The following is a 23745-nucleotide window of genomic DNA, read 5'->3' as shown; positions in this document are numbered from 1 at the left end:
AGCATCATCTTTGCACCCCTTGATCTTCATTGCAATATCATTGCAGATGCATTGGTAGGAATAGAGGTCGAGGTATGAGGGCTTTGAATGAAGTTGAGAGGTTAAATCTTATGTCTTATCACTACTAAAACTTGTGAACATTCTTCACCATGTACTCTGACTTTTCACCTTTATTCCCCATATATTTATATTATTGCCTGTCATGTTTCTCTTCCTGCTGTCAGAAGAGACACTGCTGTCAGACACAGCAGTGTCTGATTGGATGGATGAGGGAAAGGTGGTGGACATAGTATATCTACACTTTAAGAAGGCATTTGATAAGGTACCACATCAGGGGTTGTTTGCCAAAGTGAGGGCTTGTGGAGTGGCTCGTCAGGTGTAAGTGAGATTGCAAACTAGCTTCGTGGTCAGAAGCAGAGTGGCTGTGAGTGGGAGGATGTCTTGCTGGGAGGATGTAAGTAGTGGGGTACCTCAGGGATCAGTACTTGGACCATTACTATTCATTATTTGCATCAATGATTTGGAAAGTTGTGTGAAGAGTAGGCTTTCGGAATTTTCAGATGACACAAAGCTTGGAGGTAATGTGGATAGCAGAGATGGTGGAGATGACTGCATCATCTGATGACTGCATCATCTGCTCCTCCACCCCCCTCCCCTCTAATGTTATTCTGTTTTTTATAAGTTTATCAACTGCTGTCTTCGTAATGCCATGCGGATTCTATAACAAGCCAAGGTATGTGTGCACTTCGAGCGGTCATAAAGCAGTAAACATCGTGTGTTTACTTTTCCTTGACTTTATATCCCATTTACTTGACATGTGCTAGAAACAAATGTTGACCTGATTTGTAGTACCATGGAACATGGAAGTTTCACAGTGTACGGCAGAATCATGGAATACTGTAGTATCACGGAGTACTGTAGTATCATGGAGTATTATCATACTCCATATTATCCATAACAAAATACATTAAATATTAAGCATTTTATTACTTACAAAAAATTTCAGAAACAAGAAGAAAAAAAAACATTTAAAAAAAGTAAACACATAGAGGGATGAAATCTCAAAAAAACAACCAACCAAGGTGGGAATGACACCACACTACGATGCCACAATACAACACCCCAATCCTCTTATGGTTCAGCATCACAATATCTTTTGACATTTTACTTTTGTTCGGGGATTGCGATGGAACAACGAGCTTGGTGTTGGCTTTGTGAATAGGGTGGCTGGCTTAGGATCTTAGGATCCTGAGTTTGAGCCCTATTTGCCGCTGAATTAACACCAGGTGGGGTTGACTTAGTCTGTCATCCTTTTGAGGTTGGCAAAATGAGTACCAGTGTACTGGTAGAGGGGCACAGCATCAGCAGCACAGCTGCGCTTCTAAGAAATGATAGCTACCATTCGCAAGGACAGATGGAACAATGTCAAAAGATATTGTGATGGCAAACCGTAAGAGGATTGTGGTGTTGTATTGTGGCATCGTAATGTGGTGTCATTCCTACCTTGTTTAGCTGTTTTTTTGAGATTTCATCCCTCTATGTTTTTACTTTTTTTTTAAAAAATGTTTTTTTCTTCTTGTTATTAGTATGAATATTGTTTTGGAATAACATTATTATGCTATTGTTATTGGTGCTGTTGTTAGCCCGTCCCCCACACAGTGGGAGACAGGGTTTTGCAACCACTTCTATGTGTGTGTGTGTGTGTGTGTGTGTGTGTGTGTGTGTGTGTGTGTGTGTGTGTGTGTGTGTGTGTGTGTGTGTGTGTGTGTGTATGTGTGTGTGCGTCTGTCCATCTTTCTGCCTGTCTTTCCGGACTGTAACATTTTTACCATTTTCGCTTTTGTAATCAAATTTTTCAGCAAAGCTTCATTTCGAGAAAATGGAGAAGACAAATTAATAATTAGGTAAAAAGATCAAGGTTTTATAAAATCATCAATTTTCATCTGCTTCACATGAAATTTTAAAGAATTTGCATACTTTGTCACTGAAATGATTCACAAATCAAAAGATAGAAGCCGACTTCTTTTGAGATCAAAAGGTCAAAAGTCAAGGTTACATAAAATCTTCAATTTTCATCCGAATGACCTGAAATTTGAGCAGGGTTTGCATATTGTGTCACTGAAGCCAATTGCTTTTGAGGTCAAAAGGTCAATGTTGCCTAAAATCGTCATTTTTTTGTGGCTGTTTTCATGATGTTTAGCATACAGAGGAAGAAGACATCTGAATACAAAGCGGACATGGATGAGCTTTGCATTTTCAGATGCTTTTGAGTTACTTTTGTTATGAAAGTGGCCTTGGAAAAATGTCACCCTTAGCTATCTTAACATGGATATACACCTTAACATGGATTTCGCCAAAGGTTGTAAACCCCACTGGGGAGGGGACAAATGAAGTCGCTACAACTTCCATCATGTGACCCTTAGTCCTCGTGTAAAGTTTGGTTGAGATTGGATAAGTAATGACTGAATGTATCATCGTCAAAAAGACAGGCAGACAGACAAGAAATTGCGCATTTTAGTATGATGTAAGTGAACTTCACAAATTATTTTCTCCTGTTGTATACTAAACATAGATATTACTGTTTATGTGATGCACTTTACTATTAAGAAACCAGGTCTTTAAGTAAAAACTGTGTGTTTTTTTCTATAGATAGATATTAGGCCAGGCATTACCCAAACAATAATCTAATACTGTTATACTTGTTCACAATATGTTACCTTTTGACTGGTTCCAATTATCCAAGTACAATTTGGGTTGAGTTATTCTTCTTCTAGAGCATTAATAGGGCCATTTGAAGTGGGGTCGCTGACATGTATCCTGCTCCACCATATGGTTCGGTCGTATACCCATTATTTATCCACACCTTTCTAATTCATGTCCGCTTGCACACAATCACTTCTTCTCCTCTTCAGTTTGCCATGCCATCTCTTTTCAGGTATATTATTCTTGTGTCCATATACTCCTCGTTCCTCCTCATCACATGCCGATACCATCTCGATAGACTTCCCTGTACATTCTGCAACAGATCAACCACCTTCACAGCTCCTCTGATGTATTCCTTCCTCATATGGTCTTCTCACATTACACCGCGCAACCATCTAAACATCCTCATCTAAGTCACATCTAATCTTTGCTCCAAACGTCTTATCGGCCATGCCTCTGCAGCGTACAACAGCTGTACAACAGCCTCACTACCATCTTGTACACCTTTCCCTTCAGTCTCAGAAGCATTTTTATTTCACAAAGCACACCTGAAGCCTTCTTCAAGTTACTCCATCCTGTGTGTGGATGGAAGCATTGATTTACTTTTTTATTTTATACTCTGGCACAGCACAATATTTAGAATCAACCATCACTTAGTTGATAAAACCTAATAGTAATTGCTTCACTTTCAAAACATCGAGAATAATCAAACAAGTAGATGGTTGGTTAGTTGGCTGGTTGATTCAACGGTTAGTTTGGAAAAACAAGAGTAGCACGGGTTTTTATATTTCAGTGGAATTGTTGTGATATTTGGATGGTTGCTTCAAACTGAATGGTTCTGTGCCAGCAGGAGAAAATCACCAATTTTGGCACAGCCAAGAATTTAGTATTCTGCAAAAAAATATATATATTCCTCAACTGCCAGATTCACCAAAATTAGTGGCTGGATGTTAAAATTTTCCAGCAACTGAGAAAAAAGGAAAGCACCATCCACATGACAGTCTGCACAGCAATCCTCACCACTATAAAAACATTAATTACATTTACATTCCAGTCTGTACAGCAATCCTCATGTGCTAGTAAGAATAATTAATATAATATGATTATTGTAATTGCTTGTTTCATAAGATGCGAATAATACTGGAACACAAAAATTTATTAAAAGCGTTAAACAACCCACACAGCATTGAATACAATGAATACGCTTTCAGTGAATTTGACACAAAGGGTACTTGAATGATAATTTTAAAGTACTGCACGAGCAATCACGGTTACTATGATTCAGAATGAGGTTTATTTCTTCTAAATACTGTTCATAAAATCCCTGCATTCAAATAATACCATTTATAAGTCAAGGAAGGAGTGTAAAATATCAATGATTGTAAATAGCTCAGTCGTCCATCTTCTCGTGTAACCTTTTTCAAAATCAGATTTCCATCTGTAATTCCAAACTACACTGTCCATTGGGAAATTAGGTTTTCGTTGGTTCAGTTCTTCTTCATGCTTCATGGTTGAGAAATGTATCATCTTGTGAGATTCATCCAATACTAGAGTATAAGACCCGTCGCTTCGCTGACGGAAATACCAATCTTTGCTGTGATGGCTAATCAATAGGGCAAGAAGAAAAAGGATTCTTGGGAGTGCGGGGAAAACCAGCGTCGCAAGTTGGTGTTTGCAGTTTCGACAGGTGTGCCCATGTACCCGTTTAGAAAATTAAAATGAAAATAAATATTTTAAAAAAAATTTTTCATCACAAACCTTCCCGGGAGTTCGCTGAATCCACTGAAGTTCGATTTATTGAAATCCGTTAATCCATTCTCAAGTTATAACACGACAGACTTTTATAATATAGATATCTTGAATAGCGGAATCATCAATTTCTTACTTCCCAGTTCTGTATATCTTGGAAAGCATTCCTTTAAAGTGTGATTAAAATGCTTAATTATAAGTACTGCACTTGTAATCTCTTGCAGAATGAAATTTCGTTCCTTTGCTATGTTCCTAATTTCTCAGAATTATTTTCCCCTCTTTTAAGTATCTGAAGGCATCAAGAGTAAAACCCATTTTTTTTTTTTTTGACAACCGCAGCTCATGCATATCTGGCTCGTACATTGAGGGCAGTTAGAGCATGTTCTGGGCTGGTGGGATAGCATATTGTCTGTCGAGTCCGGGTTCAAATCTCGACTCAGCTATAAACTCTCATCCTGGTGTTTCATGTGCAGGGCAAGGCATCAATTTGTGTGTGTGCCGTCCCTCGGATGAACGTTAACCTGGGCATCCAGTCTCCTGGCACTGATCAATGGACATTAAAAAATCCCATGTTGTCTTTCAGGACAGCTTCTCCTGACTTCCCATGGTGGTTAGTATAACTCATTTAATCAACATTCTGTTGCTTTCATCTGCAGATTGACTGTCTGACACTAGCTTTCACCAGCAAGACTGGTTATTAATTTGACATTGAGTCTTGTGTGACCACCAGTCCCTGGAATATTATGTACAGTTCAGCTAAACACATCTGAGAAAGGACATAGCTACCGCAGAGAGAGTTCAACTTAGCGTGAGTAGATTGATTCCAGCACAGCGAGATTAAGCTTTGTGGAGCGACTGAATGAGACAGGACTTTATACAAGTGAGGGCATCTGATGGAAATGTTTCAGATAACGAAGGTAGTGTGTGTGTGGGTGGGTGTCGTTGGTTGTTATCTCCATATGCGGGTTTCAGAAGGTGGAACGGAATCGTCCCAGGTCTTAAAGTATCTACCCTCGTATATGTGTGTAAATATGAGTGTGTGCATGCGTATACATATGTTTGTGCGTGCAAGTTGTTATTGTTAACTGTTATATCCACACATGGATGAGTTTCAGGAGGTGGAGTAGAGTCCTCCCAGATCTCAAAATATCCACCTCCATTTTGGTGAGAGTGGGGCGAGTGGGGGTGGGTGGGGGGGGGAGGGCGATGGTGGCATCACAATTAATGGACCAAAGTTTTGGAGGGCTCTTTTCAAGATCGTTATAGAACCCTGGACAGCTTCCGACTGCAGTTAGTTTGTATTAATATTCCCAGGGATAGTTTTTAGACTCTGTAAGGTTCTTCTTCATCATAACTGTTGCTCCAATGTACAGGGTGTTCCAAAAAGACCTGGACAAATCTGGTTGTTAATACATTTAGGACCATAAATGAAACAACAATACCCTTTGTTTTATATGATACAGAAACTCATAAAGTTTTGTTAATTTTCAGGTCTGGTGGTTTAATGTAAAATAAAATGGTGACTCCACAGGAGAAAGCTTAATGCGTTGAATGGTTCATCGTGAGGAATTATGACATGCAAGTTTTGCGTAATTTCCGTACAAAGTATGGAAGGAATCTGCCATCGTGGACTAGTATCAGAGAGTGGTACATGAGGTTTAAGGGGATTGGAAGTTGACAGAAATACTGAAGTATCGGTCGACCAAGCACAAGTGCAGCAGATGTTGAACAAGTGCATGAATCATTTCAACAAAGTCACAGAAAATCAATTTTATGTGCATCCAACCACCACTTATATACAGGATTTTGCATGAAAGGCTGAAGCTTTATGCCTATAAAGTGCAGATTCTGCAGAAACTCAAACCAAATAACGGACCGAAACACAAGTTGTTTGCCTTGGAAATGCTCATTCACATTGAGGATGATGAAGATTACCTGAAAAAGGTCATGTTCACAGACAAAGCTTGCTTTCGTGTATCAGGGAAGGTCAGCCGGCACAATGTGAGGATCTGGAGCTCTGAAAACCCCCATGTGGTCATTGAACACATACGTGACCGTCCAAAGGTCAATGTGCTGAACATCGCAAGAACACGTGTACCTCCTTGATGTCCAGCCCACGACAAACGGAGCTCACATTGAAGTGTGTTTATGGGGTGCAACAACTTTTTGAGTTTCATATAAACCAAAGGGTATCGTTGTTTCATTTGTGGTTCTCAATATAATTAACAACCAATGTCTTCCTTGGAGTCCTCCTCACACGTCCCGTGTGAGACACGAGTCGTAGCACCCAGTGTCAACAGCACGCCATCTCTCAAGCCACGTGCACCTGGCAGCGGCCTCCTCTTCCATCTTCCCTCAAGCCTCGACTCCACCTTGGCGAGGTCGCCAATCTTCCTTCGAGATCGTCCTCTTACTCCTCTTCCTCTTCTTAGCATTAAATTTGAGACCTCACATTCTCCATCGGTCGACCCAAGAAGGAAAAGTCGTGTTGTAAATTTACTTTACATGAACAGCTGTAGGTAAATCGTATGTACTGCATGATCAAGGTGATATTACCATTTAACCAAATGTACTTGTTTACAAAAATTAGTCCTCAATGTCACATTGAGCGTTTTTTTTTCGTTTTTTTAAAGTCTGTGTTGTAAAATTTACCCTCCACCACCCTTTCCATTCGCAACCCTCTCTGCTTACCCCCACCCATTGGTTACAGCTCATTAGATTTCCCCTTTATTTCCAATTCCAGCTGTTTAACTTTGGCAGAAATTCCCTTGTTCAGCCAAGTTATGTACTTTATTATATTTTAAGGGAATTAAAGTAAAAACTAATCTTTTTTTTGAATAGTATAGGTTTTTTATTATTATTATTATTTTTTTTTTTTTACAAACATGCACCAATCATGATTTTTGGCTGTCGTCTCCATCCAAATGTTGGTGATGATGCTATCGGGCTTCAATCTCATCCTGTTCATTTTCTGAGTCAAAACAAATCATTGACCAACACATCCACTGTTCAGTTACTTTGTACTATTTCTACTTCCATTCAGAATCAACATCCTGATGGTTCGCCGTGCCACCCCTCTCCCTAACATCCTATTACATCACAACATGGCCGACCAAACCAGTTCTTACCCCATAGGGTACGGGAAACCCAGAGCACGAGTCGGTTTCAGACCTTGCATCCGGTTATTTATCAGAATTTTCTTGCCAACTTTGGTCAAAATATTAAGAATATTAACATGCCCTTTCATTTTATGATGATTCCCCCCCCCCCCCCAGTCACTGCCAGAACCACTCCATGCATGCGTGTGATTACCTCCTTCCTTTGAATCTTTCTCGACATTCATTTCAAGACTTCTGAGACCTTACACATGCTGGAGAAGTGATTTGGTTTCTTGCAGGAATTTCAGGTCCCTCCATATGCAGCACACGTCTCTGTTACGGGCGTCCTTTCCATCACCATGCAGTCAAATTTTAACGTCTCACCCTTCAAACTTCCTGGAAATTAATTTCCCCTTGAATTTCCATTTTGGGTGCATGAAATTTCCTCGTGGCCTGTGAACGTTTTCATTTGGCGAGCTGTTGTCTCGGCGGCGCTGCAGATGTCAATTGTAACCTTCAAAGTTGACCTTCGCTCTCCTGAAGCAACTTCTTTCTGTTTCCTTTGTCTTCCATCGCACATTGTTCTGTCTTTCACTCGTTTGTCTTGAAGATTTTGGAAACTACCGAGCACTGACACCAAGGACTCTATGGACGGTCTTATGATTCAGCTGATTTGGTGTAGTTGAACACATGTATCTCACCAGTCACATTTGTTTATTGAATGCAGTGATCTTATATTGACTCGGCCATCATGTCCCTATTCCGATAGGCATCCGGTTGCAGCAAAAGCAGTTGTAAACATTCAGTGCCTTGCTTTCGATGCTTGCAATAAATGTCGCCACTCGGTCGCTGTTGGGCTAAACTCAGAGGTTCTTTATGATTTTGTAACTATCCCATAACTGTCTCCGGTGCTTTCAATTAGATACTCGATCACAGTTCTGTTCAAGTTGTGGGGCCTTGACTTTGAATATGGAATACACAATTGTGTGTTGAGCTCGGGGGCAGTAATTTTCAATGCTCTCAAACGTTACGTGTTTCAAGTTTTGTTCTGTCCGACGTATTCACTTTACATTGAGCAGATATTGTGCAGCAGCAGTTCAAGTATTTTAAACCGTGTGGTTTTTTTTTCACTATCCCTTCGTCTGCAATGACTTGTATGTACATGCGGGAAGAAATTGAGGCTCAGCTAAGATACGTGGCTGGTTTATTGTCTCCCAGTGCAGTTGCTTTCAAAGCAGGAATGACTGTCGGTGCTCATGCCACATGTGAGAGCAGTCTGCATAACATGGGCTACATGCAACATCGACATCATCAACACTTCCAGTTGGATAACCACGTCTCTATTATAACAACTACTTCTTCATTTGTATGCAGCATGAGGCTGCAGGGTGGCATCATTGCCTCGGGGCACGGCTGTGCGGCTAATGCAGTGCCCTCTGCTGGTTATGGCAGAAATTTGTAACTTGTCCATTGTGCCGGTGATAGCTCACCTCCTCTTTGTGAAGGACAGCATGGGATCTTTAACGTCCAACAACGAATGCTGGCAGACGGCATACCCGGTTTGACGTCCATCTGCGGGACGGCACACACATTGATGAATCACGGAGCCTGTGAAACACCAGGATGACAGTTTAAAGCTGGGTTGGGATTCAAATACCTCTACCTCTACCTCTAGAGGTAGATTCAATTCAAATATCTACTCTACTCTAGATAACCACGGATTCAAATACCTCTACTGGGTGCATACCTCTACGCCATCCTGTCAGTCCCATAATGACTACTGACAAACATGGACGTTTTCCATTTCAGTGGTTAAATTTATTTCAGTCAACTTTACAACTATCTTCGGAATGAAGCACAGTCAATGAAATAATTGAGAAATTTTGTCATGGTGCTCCCTCCTCCCCCCTCCCCCTCAAATATTAATAAAATGCTTGAGGTGTCGTCACGATCTTCGGCTTCTATGACAAGAAGTCGGTGAACATGCTCACGCTATTCTGTGGTGCTCCACCGACTCCCCGTCTCCTTCGTCACAAAGTGGAGACATGAATCAAAAAATGTATCATTCTATTTGCATCCGGCGCTCTTGAGACTTGTTTGATTTACACGAAATAGCGTGAAATAGCGATTGTAACAATTACCTTATGATCATCATTTTTGGAGTGGTATTGATTAATGATTATAGGAAACAGTGATTTATTGCTATTCTTATTAATAACATTGATAGCAGAGCTCTCAATCCGTTTGCACAAGTGTAATTCTTCTGCCATTTTCTTGCAGTCTGTTCACAATTTGCTAGAGGTGTCTTCGCGATCTTCGGCTTCTATGACAAGAAGTCGGTGAACACGCTCACGTCATTCTGCGGCGCTCTCCACGTCTCCTTTGTCACACCGAGCTTCCCAGCCGAGGGTCACACACCTTTCGTCATCCAACTCCGACCATCCATCACTCAACCTCTTCTCGACCTCATTTATCATTACAGCTGGAAGCGTTTCGTCTATCTCTACGACACCGATAGAGGTGAGGTTGTAGACTGACGATGCAATGCCGATGGTTTTGGGAATAATATGATCCACACCACTTATTGAATAAATGACAACTAGAATGGCACTCGGTAAAATGTATACGTCCACCATGCTGAATAGTTACCCTCGCAGAAGGAGGGGGTATTTCTTGCATTCAGGTCCATTTGTTTGTTTGTTTGTTGCCAAGTCTGTTGGTCTGTAGCGTTTGTCTGTCTGTTTGCCACACCATTTTTGCCCACAGCTTTCAAGCAATAGTTTTGAAAAAAAACAATTGTGTGTACGTGACCGGCCAAGGATGGCAATGCTTCATTTTGGTGAATATCCGAATACAGATCCGGATCTCAGAATGTCTCAAGTGATTCTTCACCGTTGAGAGATTGGGCCAAAAACGATATATAGCACAATATCTCGAAAGGTTAAGGATGGTTTCACACAAAACTTGCTGGACAGATTTGGAGTGCCACGAGGAAGAATTGATTCAATTTTTGTGAACATCCGAATCCGGATCTGCAGACAAGAATTATTTAATTTTTAACCGATTCTTCACCATTGAGATGGGGCTAAAAAGATATATTGCATGATATCTCAAAAAAGTTGAGGACGGATTGGGATGAAACTTGGTGGACAGGTTGGTTGTGTCACAAATGACTGTTTCGATTTTGGTGAAGATCTGAATCTGGATCCAGATTCAATAATTTTTCAGGTGATTCTTCACCATTGAGAGATGGGGCTAAAAACGACATGTAGCACGATATGTCAAAAAAAGTTGAGGACTGATTCGGATGAAACTTGGTGGACAGGTTGGGGTGTGACAAGGACTAATTGATTCAGTTTCGGTGAAGATCTGAATCCGGATCCGGATTCAATAATTTTTTTCAGTGATTCTTCACCGTTGAGAGATGGGGTCAAAAACTATGTGTAGCACGTTATCCCTAAAAGTTGTGGGCGACTTGTGACACAATGAGGTGGAAGAGTTGGTTAGGTGACAAGAACAAGTCAATTCGATTTTGGTTAAGGTCCAGATTCAGATCCAACCTATCAGTAGGATACAAAATTTAAACTGTTCAGCCTTGCGGAGGTATGTTCTCTTCGGAGTGCCATTCTGCTTCACCAAATTGTCACTCCATGAGTGATTTTTCATTTGTTTATTTGTCTGTCTGTTTGTTTGTTTGTTTTTTTTGTCTGCAAAGAACTTTAGTATTTTTTTTTTTGTCCGCACAGAACTTTAGTATTTTTCTCTGCACTTGTTGGATTGAGAATAAATTTTCACAATATGAGTGACTACTCAGGTAGAATGTTTTCTTGATAATTACGATGTCATAGGTCATGTGGTGTGGCAGCCATGTTGGGAAAACGGGAAAAAACTTTGGACCTCTGTAACTCTGAAACCGCACCAAGGAAAAAAGTTAAACTCAGCGCATAGCAAGTACTCATGAGGAATAAATGTGATTTTATATGATGTCATAGTTGCCTTCATTGTGACATCATAATTGCATATGTAGAAGGCTACATCTGATGAGTATTAAAAATTTTGAGGGTTATGTAGGGATAAAATGGTTCACAGAAAAACATTTTGATGATATCATCGGTCACGTGATTAGGCAGCCATATTGGTTTTTTTTCTTTAACCTTCAAAAATCTGCTTCTCTGACGTGGCTGAACAGATCGAGATGAAACTTTACATGTATGACCGCCGATCCATGAGGAACAAAAGTTTCACACATATGACGTCATGGATCACATGGTTTGACAGCTATATTGGATTTACCCTAAAACCTATTTTTTTTTTTAAATATCCAGAAATGCTCAACAGATCGAGGGGAAACTTCACACAAATGTCCCCTGAACCAGGGGTGTATAAGTTTGTTCAGAAATATTTGAAAGGTCACATGGTTTGGCAGCCAGATTGGATTGAAGAAAAATATTAAACAATTTTTTCTCTGGAACCACTTAATCAGTCGATGTGTGCACAATTATGATCTATGTGGGAAATGGGCTACATGCAACATCTACATCATCAATCGATGTGTCCACCAAGTAGTAGTGACGGGGAATACATGTTTTACATTTCAACTTGATCGGATGCATGGTCTGGCAGCCACTATATATATATATATATATATATATATATATATATATATATATATATATATATATATATATATATATATATATATATATATATATATATATATATATATATATTGTTACGGATTCGCGCCCGCCGGCGTGCTGACGGCCACGTAACTCGAATCGCGGCACGTCGCCCACCGGACGGACAATCCAGTCGTGACCCTCTCGGACTAACGCCGGGAACCAGTCACGGGTGGACCTTTCGGTCTCACCGCGATCGAGCCAATCAGCCCCCGCGTGGGATAGGGTTGCTCGCCAAATTCGACCTACCTAAGTACCCACACGGAGGGTAGACCGGGCGATCGCACCTCGCCGCAGGTCGACTTCGGACACGGGCCACTTAAGCGACCCGTTCCGTACTATCGGGATAACCGAGCGGTGTTATTCGTCGACCTCGACGGTTTGATTAATTATCGGGCGTATTCAGCCCACTACCAACCCTTTACGTGAAGCAAGATGAGGATTCAATGAAAGAAATGACGAAGCGAAGCGGGAAACAGTTCAACACAAAGCACATTTATTCCGATGAACGGAAAGCACACATATTCAATTCCACCAAAAGCACATAGAAGGAAAAGAAACACAATGCAATTTTACACAAAAAGCAAATGCGACAATGCAGATCTAATACCGATTACGCGAGCACACGGCAACACTTATACAATTTTACTTCACAGACGGCGCCGACAACACATATCCAAAACCAAGAAAAAGAAAAGAGAACCCTCAAGGATGAGGCGGGCCTGAGGCCGAGACCGGGTCGGGCCTACCCGTCTGGTGATGAGACGCGGAGCGGCGATGGTGCCTCAACTCCGCGGGCCTCGTGGGCAGTGTCTGGTAGGGGGTAGGAAAGGGGCCCCCTTGGTCGCACTATCTCAGCGCGGGGGGAAACAGGAGGGGGTTGCTGATGCTCGGGGGAAAGGAGGATTTCTACTCTGTCTCGAGTCCCGCGACGAGCGTGTCCACCTCGACCAGGTCGCGCCGTCGGCCTCCCTGGTGTGCAGCTCCCGGCACGACGCGAGCACCCCCTCGTCTGCCCTCGCCGCCTCTCCACAGCTCCGTCCCCTTCGCTCCGACTCCAACGCACACGACGACGACCAACTCCTTCTTGCTTCTTCTTCCCAACTCCACCGACTGCGAAGTCTTAACTCTCTTGACTTGACGAACGCGGTCGCTTATATAAGCCCCGTGGCTTCGCTCTCTCATCTTTGACCCCCTGCCTTCGACCTTTCACCTCGCTCCCCATTGGCCCGAGAAAAAGTGGGCGTGAATGCATTTTGATCCATAAATGTGCATATAGCGATCGCCCTCCAACGCCCTGGAGGCGGGGCCAAATCGCCCCTCGCTCACCGATTGGACGGCACAAAAGTGGGCGTGTGTCGTTTTTGATCCGTTTTTGGAGCACAAAATCCTTGGTTTTATACACGCTGTTCGGCGCGCGCCCTGCACGAGTCCAACACCGGTACCCACAAGCGGCGCAAGAACGGTGGCGATGCGACGGTTGCGAGGTGTGACGTGAAGCGGCGCCGCGGTGGGTGGTTGATGTTGTGGTTTGTGGTGCTAATCATGGCGGTTGGTCCAAAATAAAGATAGTAAAAGAAAAACGGCTATCCTGAAGAGTCGCAGCACGCATAAATGACATGTATTCCCACTAGACAACGTGTTTGGGCCTAACTACACATATACTTACCGAGATATCTCACCTAAGGGACCTGAATGGTGGTTTGCGAATTTGGTAACCACAACAATATATTTTTTTTTGATCTGGGTTCTTTTTGATATATTTTGATTTATTTTATTTTTGGAATAAGGCTCATTTGGCTGTGCCTGGATGGGCTTGCGTGTAGAGGAGAAGCAGCTGAAATGTGAATTATATCCAGGTTCCTACTGATGACTTCATGTTTGCTTTTTTGCTTGTTCAGGTTCCTTCTGATGACTCCGATGCAGGACTGTGTACCTATTTGGTGTTCAATTTGATTTGAAATGAAGTTATTTTAATCCCATTCTAAATTCAATTGAATAATAATAAAATATCTTATTGGTCAGGGTCAGGTGTCCAATCGAAGCGGGGCATCTTCGTACCCGGTCATCACTACCAGCAGTTTTATATTGGTAGTTCTAATTCTGTCTCATTAATTATGGAACACACTATTACACAAACCACACAAAATGCACCCCACAAAACAACACAAACACCACACAAAACAAGTCCTGGCGAGGGTCTGCAATCTCTGATTGCTCTTTTTATTGTTTGTTTTGTGTCCCACTGATAGGCTGGATCTGCATCTGGCCTTTTACCGAAATCTAATAGTCTTGTTCTTGTCACCTACCCAACTCATCCACCACATTTTGTAGTAAGCCATCCGCAACTTTTGTGAGATATTGTGCCAGATGTCGTTTTTCACCCAATCTCTCAATGGTGAAGAATCACTTAAAAAATTTCTCGGATCTAGCTAGATCCGGATCTTCACAAACATCGAAGCAATTTGTCCTTTTCACACACCCAACCAGTCTTCCAAGTTTCGTCTGAATCCATCCACAACTTTTTGCGATATACTTTTACAAAAATTATAGTATCTGGATACGCATCTCAATCTTCACTAAAATTGAAACAATTTGTCTTTGTCACACGCCCAACCCGTCCACAAAATTTCGTCAAAATCCGTCCATAACTTTTTGGATTATCCTGCTCACAGACAAAACAGACAGTGGTGAAAACATAACCTCCATCCACCTTCAGTTGCAGAGGGAACAATGTAATTTACATCATGATCACTTTAATTACTGCAATTGGCCTTCACCTCATAATGCTCTCAATCACGTTCCTTGCTTGCTCAATGGTATGCTGCACATACTTTCTCTTCTTAAATTGTTGGCATCTCGTTCCTAATTTCATCAACTTCAAATGCCAAGCAGATGCACCTTTTAACCCCTTAAACTGCATGAATTCAGGTTTCAAATGGCTATTCGGTCTCTCCCGAACACATCCTTTTGTTCCTCTATTGCATTTCCTCTGTTGCGTTGCTCGAGCAGTCTGCTCTATCTTAGCAGAGGAATTTCCAAAAGCACGTTAATGTATTAAAAATTTGAATCCTCACTGCAAAACATGCCCAGCATGATGGCAGACATGTCCTCGTTTCTTCCTCTTGACATTGCAATCCCTCCTGGCTGTTAGCTTTTCCATCTCCACCTTGGCTTTTCCATCTCCAAAAATCCTTCAACACTGCTGGATTACACTCAAAACTCTCAACATTCATATGCCATTCTGGTTGTGAATCTATCTTAATGCAAAGCCATGAAATTCCTCTTTTGGTGCTGACAATATTGCTTGTGAATTCACTTTCCAGCTGCCAGCTCTCAGAAAGCCCTAATCTGTCTCTGTCTCATTCTATCCCACCTACCGGCCATTTCACTTTGCCATGGCTCATTCCAGGCAATCCACGTTCTTTAAAATCTTTCTCTGCATCGTCTGCTCAATCCCATACGTTTGTCCTGAAATCCATGGTGCCATTAATGAAGCATGCTTTCTGTATTTCAAGAGAGTAGCATGTCCCAAATTACCAAGTGAATGGAGAGATATCCTGAAACTGAGTGCCTTTTGTAATGAAGTGCCTTTTGTTAAAGTGCCCACTCTTCAAATGGAGCTACCTTGGGCAAAAATCAAAGTTGTTATTCTCGGCACATCTGCAGCAGTTGTACCGAATCCATCAAACTGATAATACATGAGGACTGCTTGGTAGCGGTTCTTGCTTGGTAGCCGTGGTACACCACAAACGACCAACGGGCGTAAACATTTGTCATGCGATGACAGCTTTCTGATCAGCCACTGTGAGGATGGCTGCCGGTAGGTTCATACTCTCTTTTTATCAAACATGCTGACCTTCTATCTTAACTATTTTTAATGGAGCTAACATTTACCTTTCATCATCTTTTATTGTGTTGCTTGTGTTTTGTGCATGTTGCACATGTTGTGTGTGTGGGTGTGCTGTTTGCATGTTGTGTTTCCTCCATGTTGCATGCATGTCATGTGTTCCATGTGTGTTGTGCATTCAATGTCTGTGTCCATGTAGTATGTATGTTATGTTTGTTGCGTATGTGTTGTGTGCATTTTGTGCATGTTGTGCATGTTGCTTGTGTTTTGTGTCCGTGGTGTTCATATTGCATACGTGTTGCATGTGTGTTGCGTGCATGTTGTGCATATGTTGTGTACAAAGTCATGTGGTATGCATGTTGTGTTTGTTGCATATGTGTCACGTGCATGTAGTTTATGTTGCTTGTGTGTTGCATACATGTTGTGCATATGTTGTGTACGAAGTCATGTGGTATGCATGTTGTGTTTGTTGCATTGTGTCATGTGCAACGTTGTGCATGTTGCTTGTGTTTTGTGTGTTTTGCATCCGTGGTGTTTATATTGCATACGTGTTGCATGTGTGTTGCATTCATGTTGTGCATATGTTGTGTACGAAGTCATGTGGTATGCATGTTGTGTTTGTTGCGTTGTGTCACGTGAATGTTGTGCATGTTGCTTGTGTTTTGTGTGTTTTGCATCCGTGGTGTTCATATTGCATAAGTGTTGCATGCATGTTATGTGCTGCATGCATGGTGTGCTGTATGTATGCCGTGCATTTTGCATCCATTTTGTGCATGTTGCATATGTGCTGTGTGTTGTGTGTTGCCTGCATGCTGTGTGTTTTGTGATGTTGCTTGCATGTTGTGCATGCCGTGAGGCATGCGTGTTGCATGTGTTTTACCATTTTTTTTTTTTTGTTATTACCTCAATTTTCTCAATACTTTTGAGTTGATATGAGCGATGTAATAAATGTGGAGGTGACACGATGCCACAGTTAACCTTGATATCTTTGTGCCATTATTATCAGATAAGATGCCATTTTTCAAAGTGAAATACACATCCAACAAAGTATCAGGACCAGAGTGATGTTTTTTTTTTGTCCAAGGAACAGTCGCTTTGCATGACCATAAGGTAATGAATTACAAGGAGCTCGACGATGCAGAGCAAAATGACAATGTGCTCAAGGCCTGTGATGAGATCGGATCAGACAGAAAGAGCAGGGATGAACGAGCAAGCTGTTGGAAGAGTAGGGGAGGGGGAGGGGGACAAGGGTTTGCGGAGGAGTTTGGTAGGTGGGTGTGATTAAGGGAATAATGTGGTTCAAGATGTAAAGCCACATTTGCATTGAATTTTAGGATATTTTATTCTGACTTCACCACTTGGAATTTCACGTGTTGGATAAAACAAAATAACTTCAGGATACATTGGATTTTTAACTTGCATATTTGTATTAAAAAGCATGTCGGTTATTCTCGTTATCAGATCATTGTACACCGCACCTTCCCAATTCCATATCCAGGCGATGCAAGATGTCATCGCCGGGTGCCGAAGGAAGGGAGCACTCAGTTTTTACTTCGTTTGTTTTCTTTCTTTCTTGTTTGTCCGGGTGATATCTCAGCCATCCTTTGAGCAAGGAAGCTGAAATTTGGGGAAGAAGGTGAAGAAGTGCTTTGGCAAAAACAGTATTTTTTATTTTTTGATTAATCAATTGATAATTACTTAATTATTATCGATTTATTAATTACTTATTTATTTTATTTCTCATCCTGGCAATATCTCAGGCACCTTTTGAGCAAGGAAGCTGATATTTGGACACGACAGTGACCGAGTGATTTGACTATAAAGAGTATGTTTGACTTATTGATTAATCTATTAATTATTTGATTTTTCGATGAATTACTTAATTTTCAAAAAACTACAGATTCGGATGAAACATTGGTGGTTTAAGTATGCTATTCACCAATTGATTAAGAAATAAATTATTATCTTGCCAAAACGAAGTTTTTGCAAGATATGTAAGTCAGCTTGTATGTTTTTTTTGTTTTTTTTTGGTTTGTCTGTAATCACGGATAAAAAATTCTGCAGAGCACAGTTATCATCGGAAATTTTTGTAACTTCGCATATCAGAGGCCTATAGAGGTCCCTTTCAGTGCACAAAATTTTGAAGGTCAAGGTCAAAGGTCAAGGTCACTTTGGCGCAAATCAGGGGAGTCGACGAAAACCCTTATTTTTGAGTAATTTTGACCGGATCGTCTTCAGACTTCATGGGAATATAGTTCATGGTCTGGCGCTCAGCTGATTAATTTTTGTTAGCGATTGACCTTGACCTTCATATGGTTTTTTTTTGTTTTTTTTTTGGTCTGTAATCACGTATAAATCACTCTGCAGAGCACAGTTGTCATTGGAAATTTTTGTAACTTCGCATATCAGAGGCCTATAGAGGTCCCTTTCAGCGCATAAAATTTTGAAGGTCAAGGTCAAAGGTCAAGGTCACTTTGTCGCAAATCAGGGGAGTCGACGAAACCCTTATTTTTTGAGTAATTTTGATCTGATCGTCTTCAAACTGCATGGGAATATAGTTCATGGTCTGGCGCTCAGCTGATTAATTTTTGGTGGCGATTGGCCTTGACCTTCATGGTTGCGCCTGAGGTCAAATATATTTGACCCCAAGGTCAAATTTTCAAGTTTTAGGAACCATATCGTGTAGTACCTCAAATTGAACACCTCGATGAGTGCTTTCTAGATATGTCAAGCTTGAGACATTATGACGTCATTGGTGACGTTATGAGGCAAAAGCATATTTTTCATGGTTACTCTGTAGAACGATTCTCATCGGAATCTCTCGTAGGCAGATATTCCTCAAGGAGTCGCTCCTGGTGGATAGCAGCTCTGTTCACCTCAGTGTGACCTTAAAGAAGTCACACGTGGTCACCTTTTGGCAAGATACGGGTCACCCTGCGGGTGACATTGGTTTATTTTACGATTTATTATTTATTTATTTTAATTATGCAATGAATCAATCAATTATTGTACACCACTCCCTCTCAATTCCGACTCCATGTGCTGCAAGGCGGCATCGCCATGCAGCGAATGTACCCTGCCGACGTCGTGCGCTGGAGGATTGTTGTTTATTTATTTGGCATGGGGGCGGTGTACTTTCAATGTACCACTACTTGTTTTTAATCATTTTGTTAAAGTATCACTATCACTAACAGAGTCGTGCAGCAATGTAACTCCTGCCATCCTGATCCCAATTCTTTTGCTCAAATCGTCTCCAACTAACGTTACAAAATTTTGAAGGTGTGTATGTATGTATATGTGTATGTACTGCATATATATATATATATATATATATATATATATATATACATATATATATATATATATATATACATATATATATACATATATATATATATATACATATATATATACATATATATATATATATATATATATATATATATATATATATATATATATATATATATATATATATATATATATATATATATATATATATATATATATATATATATATATATATATATATATATATATATATATATATACATATATATATTACGTCCGCCGGCGTGCGGACGGCCACGTAACTCGAATCGCGGCACGTCGCCCACCGGACGGACAATCCAGTCGTGACCCTCTCGGACTAACGCCGGGAACCAGTCACGGGTGGACCTTTCGGTCTCACCACGATCGTGCCAATCGGCCCCCGCGTGGGATAGGGTTGCTCGCCAAATTCGACCTACCTAAGTACCCACACGGAGGGTAGACCGGGCGATCGCACCTCGCCGCAGGTCGACTTCGGACACGGGCCACTTTAAGTGACCCGTTCCGTACTATCGGGATAACCGAGCGGTGTTATTCGTCGGCCTCGACGGTTCGATTAATTATCGGGCGTTTTAGCCCACGACCAACCCTTTACGTGAAGCAAGATGGAGATTCAATGAAAGAAAAGACGAAGCGAAGCGGGAAAACAGTTCAACAATAAGCACATTTATTTCGCGATGAACGGAAAGCACACATATACAATTCCACCAAAAGCACATGTAAAAGAAGAAGACAATGCAATATTACACAAAAAGCAAATGCAACGATGCAGATCTATCCGACTACCGAGCACACGGCAACACATACAATTTTACTTCACAGACGGCGCCGACAACACATATTCCCAAAGCAAAAGAAAAGAGAACCACCCTCCAGGATGAGGGGGGTAGGCGGGCCTGGGGCCGAGACCGTGTCAGGCCTACCCGTCTGATGATGAGACGCGGAGCGGCGGTGGTGCCTCAACTCCGCGGGCCTCGCGGACAGTGTCTGGTAGGGGGTGGGAAGGGGGCCCCCTTTGTCGCACTATCTCAGCGCGGGGGGAAACAGGAGGGGGTTGCTGATGCTCGGGGGAAGGAGGATATAACCCTGTCTCGGGTCCCGCGGCGAGCGTCTCCTCCTCCACCTCGGTCGCGTTGCTGGCCTCTCCCTGTGCCGCTCCCGGCACCGACGCGAGCACCCCCTCGTCTGCCTTCGCCGCCGTCACCTCTCCACAGCTCCGTCCTCTTCACTCTGACTAGTACCACTTCTTTCCAGCTCCACCGACGACTCTCTTGAACTCCGCACACTCAACTCAACTCAACTTGACTGACGAACGCAGCCGTTTTTACAAGCCCCGTGGCTTCGCTCTTTCACCCTTGACCCTCTGCCTCCGACCCTTCACCTCTCTTGCTGGCTCCCCATTGGCCCGAGGAAAAGTGGGCGTGAATGCTTTTTGATCCATGAATTTGCATATAGCGACCGCCCTCTAACGCGGTGGAGGCGGGGCCAAATCGCCCCTCGCTCACCGATTGGACGGAACAAAAGTGGGCGTGAGTCGTTTTTGATCCGTTTTTCTTCGGAAAGTCTGTGATGTCTCTGAACACGCTGCTCGGTGCGCGCCCCGCACGAGTCCAGCATCGGCGCCCACGAGTGGCGCGAGATGGTGTGGATGCGATGGTGGCGAGTTGTGACGGTAAAGGTCGTGGCTGTTGTTGTGAAGCGGCGTTGTGGTTGGTGGTTGTTGTGTGATGGCTGTTGAGACGTGGTTGGTGGTGGTAGTAATGGTAGTAATGGCGGCTGGTCCAAAATAAAGATAGTAAAAGAAAAACGGCTATCTAGAATGGTCGCAGCCCGAATGAATGACATTTATTCCCTCGAAACAACGGGTTTGGGACTAACTACACATATACTTACAGAGATATGTCACCTAAGGGACCTGAATGGTGGTTTGCGAATTTCGTCAACCACAACAATATGTATATATATATATATATATATATATATATATATATATATATATATATATATATATATATATGTATATGTATATATATATATATATATATATATGTATATGTATATGTATAAATGTATATATATATGTATATATGTATATATATATATATATATATATATATATATATATATGTATGTATATATATATATATATATATATATATATATATATATATATATATATATATATATATGTATGTATATATATATATATATATATATATATATATATATATGTATATATATATATATATATATATATATATATATATATATATATATATATATATATATATATATATATATATATATATGTATGTATATATATATATATATATATATATATATATATGTATGTATATATATATATATATATATATATATATATATATATATATATATATATATATATATATATATATATATATAGATATATATGACAAGCTGTATCCACACACAACTACTTCAATCTACTGTATATAACACTAGATTATCTCAGTCTTACTTATGGGATATGGTACAGAGGTCATGCACTTGCCTTGGAGCAGTCCAATTTGGGTTTGATTCCCGACCTGACAATACACTGTCATACAATGCTCTGTCTGTGAGGCCACAATCTGACAAAGTGTACTCTCTCTCACGGACATGAATCCAGATGTCTTATTTGCTTGTATTAGATGATGGGCGTCAATGGTCCCACAATGTCTTTCAGGAAGATAGGCAAGTTATCTCTGGTACACTGACAAAATTCCAAATTTCTGCCAGGTCCAGTCAAACATCAAGCCTGGCCTGCCAGTTCATAACAGACTTGAGTCAGTAATCATCCCCAACCAACCCTACATGAAGGAAGTAATAATTATGGCCATTAAGCAATACTTGTACTGCTATGTAAATGTTATTCTCCGCAAAGCAAACTCCTGTTTTGATTAACCTAATCTCTCACATCCACATGAATTTTAAAATCAACTTGCATTTCACATTCCAACATATCGGCAGGGAATTCTGTCAGTTTACCGACACGTGAATGCCTTCCTCTTTCGACAACTACCCTGGGATAGAAAATCGAAACGAAAACCTTTTTGCAGTTTAGTTTTGTGATGGCCTGTGACACTTACACGGGAAGTCGTCACACAATTTTGGCATTTGAACTCCTTTTGGAGGCTTTTCACACAAAGGTTTGAATGTCAATAGCTGAGCAGCTACACAGTGGATGGGAAATCACAAGAGATGATCTCAAAGGATACTCGAGGGGTTGCTCTGGTTGATCAGAGCTGTGAATAGACTGTCCTCAATCGGAATGTTCTTTTCATATCGAGTTCTAACTTGGAATTACTTTTCTCTCCATTTAAGCTCCTTTACAACCTTGTTTTTTAATGAATTCCATCCTTCTGGATCCTCAGGAGAGCTTTCCATAATGTGTCCAACAATTGGTGCTCTTTTATCTACTGCTGGTTTTTAGCTGCGTCTCGCGTAGCGAACGCTCAAAGAGAGCTCCGCGTTGATCATCATCATCATCATCATCATCATCATCATCATCATCATCTTCATCTTCATCTTCTTCTTCTTCTTCTTCTTCTTCTTCTTCTTCTTCTTCTTCTTCTTCTTCTTCTTCCTTTTTTTTCTTTTTTTTCTTTTTTTTCTTTTTTTTCTTTTTTTTCTTTTTCTTTTTCTTTTTCTTTTTCTTTTTCTTCTAAAACCATTAGGACTCGGCTCTGTTATATACAGTATCCGGATCTCCTTACATACTAAACACCTGTAGACATCCTCACATTGAGGGTGCCTTTTGAGAGCATCTATCATAAACTTTTAAATATATTCGGACATTTGCTTTAAAGTTTCGAAAAGTTCACGTTACTATTTAAAGATAATTCCATTTAATGTGTTGTAATTTCGTAAATACATGATTTTCTCGTCATGAACAGGAGCCTCATGACTGGTCTCGCTATTGGCTCCATCAAGGCACGTGCCGAAATATCGGAAGTTGTTATTGTTATTGCCTTTAGGACGCGGCTCTTGGACACATTTGTCCTTGTTTTTTTTGTCGTACTTAGATGCATTCTACTTTTTTGCCCTATTATGGAATTCTGCAAATGAAGGCTTTTATGAGTACAAATAAATTGTCTGTTACTGAAGTTCTCTGTACGTTATTTTAGTTTTATAACAGAAATTTGGAATATGTCCTGTAAATCCACCTTTCCTAAAAAGAGCTTGGACTTTATGTCCCATCTGCCGGCATTAGTCGGTGGATGTTAAAGATCTAACGGTGTCCCTCGCAAAGAGCAGGGGAGATATTGCAAGCTCCTTGAACAAATTACAAATTGCTGTTCTACCTTACAGGGGC

General features: G+C 41.0%; 1 protein-coding gene across 6 annotated transcripts in view; it reads left to right on the top strand.

The window, feature by feature from the left end:
* The window catches only part of LOC147008979 (glutamate receptor 2-like), a 374530-nt gene that overhangs the window by 160030 nt on the left and 190755 nt on the right, over positions 1–23745 (top strand). For all 6 annotated transcript variants that reach the window (XR_015053351.1, XR_015053352.1, XM_085864443.1 and 3 more), the window contains exon 3: positions 9831–10070. Coding sequence is in view for 4 of the 6 variants with exons in the window: in XM_085864443.1 (XP_085720569.1) it covers positions 9831–10070 (240 nt within the window). In the remaining 2 variants the exon portion in view is untranslated. The remainder of the gene's footprint in view (positions 1–9830; positions 10071–23745) is intronic.

Source organism: Eptatretus burgeri, chromosome 18 (assembly GCF_056783735.1).
Source record: "Eptatretus burgeri isolate ZD-2024b chromosome 18, Ebu_testis_v1, whole genome shotgun sequence".
NCBI lineage: Eukaryota > Metazoa > Chordata > Myxini > Myxiniformes > Myxinidae > Eptatretus > Eptatretus burgeri.
The sequence above is the reverse complement of the archived record's forward strand: the minus strand, read 5'-3'. Positions and strand labels throughout refer to the sequence as shown.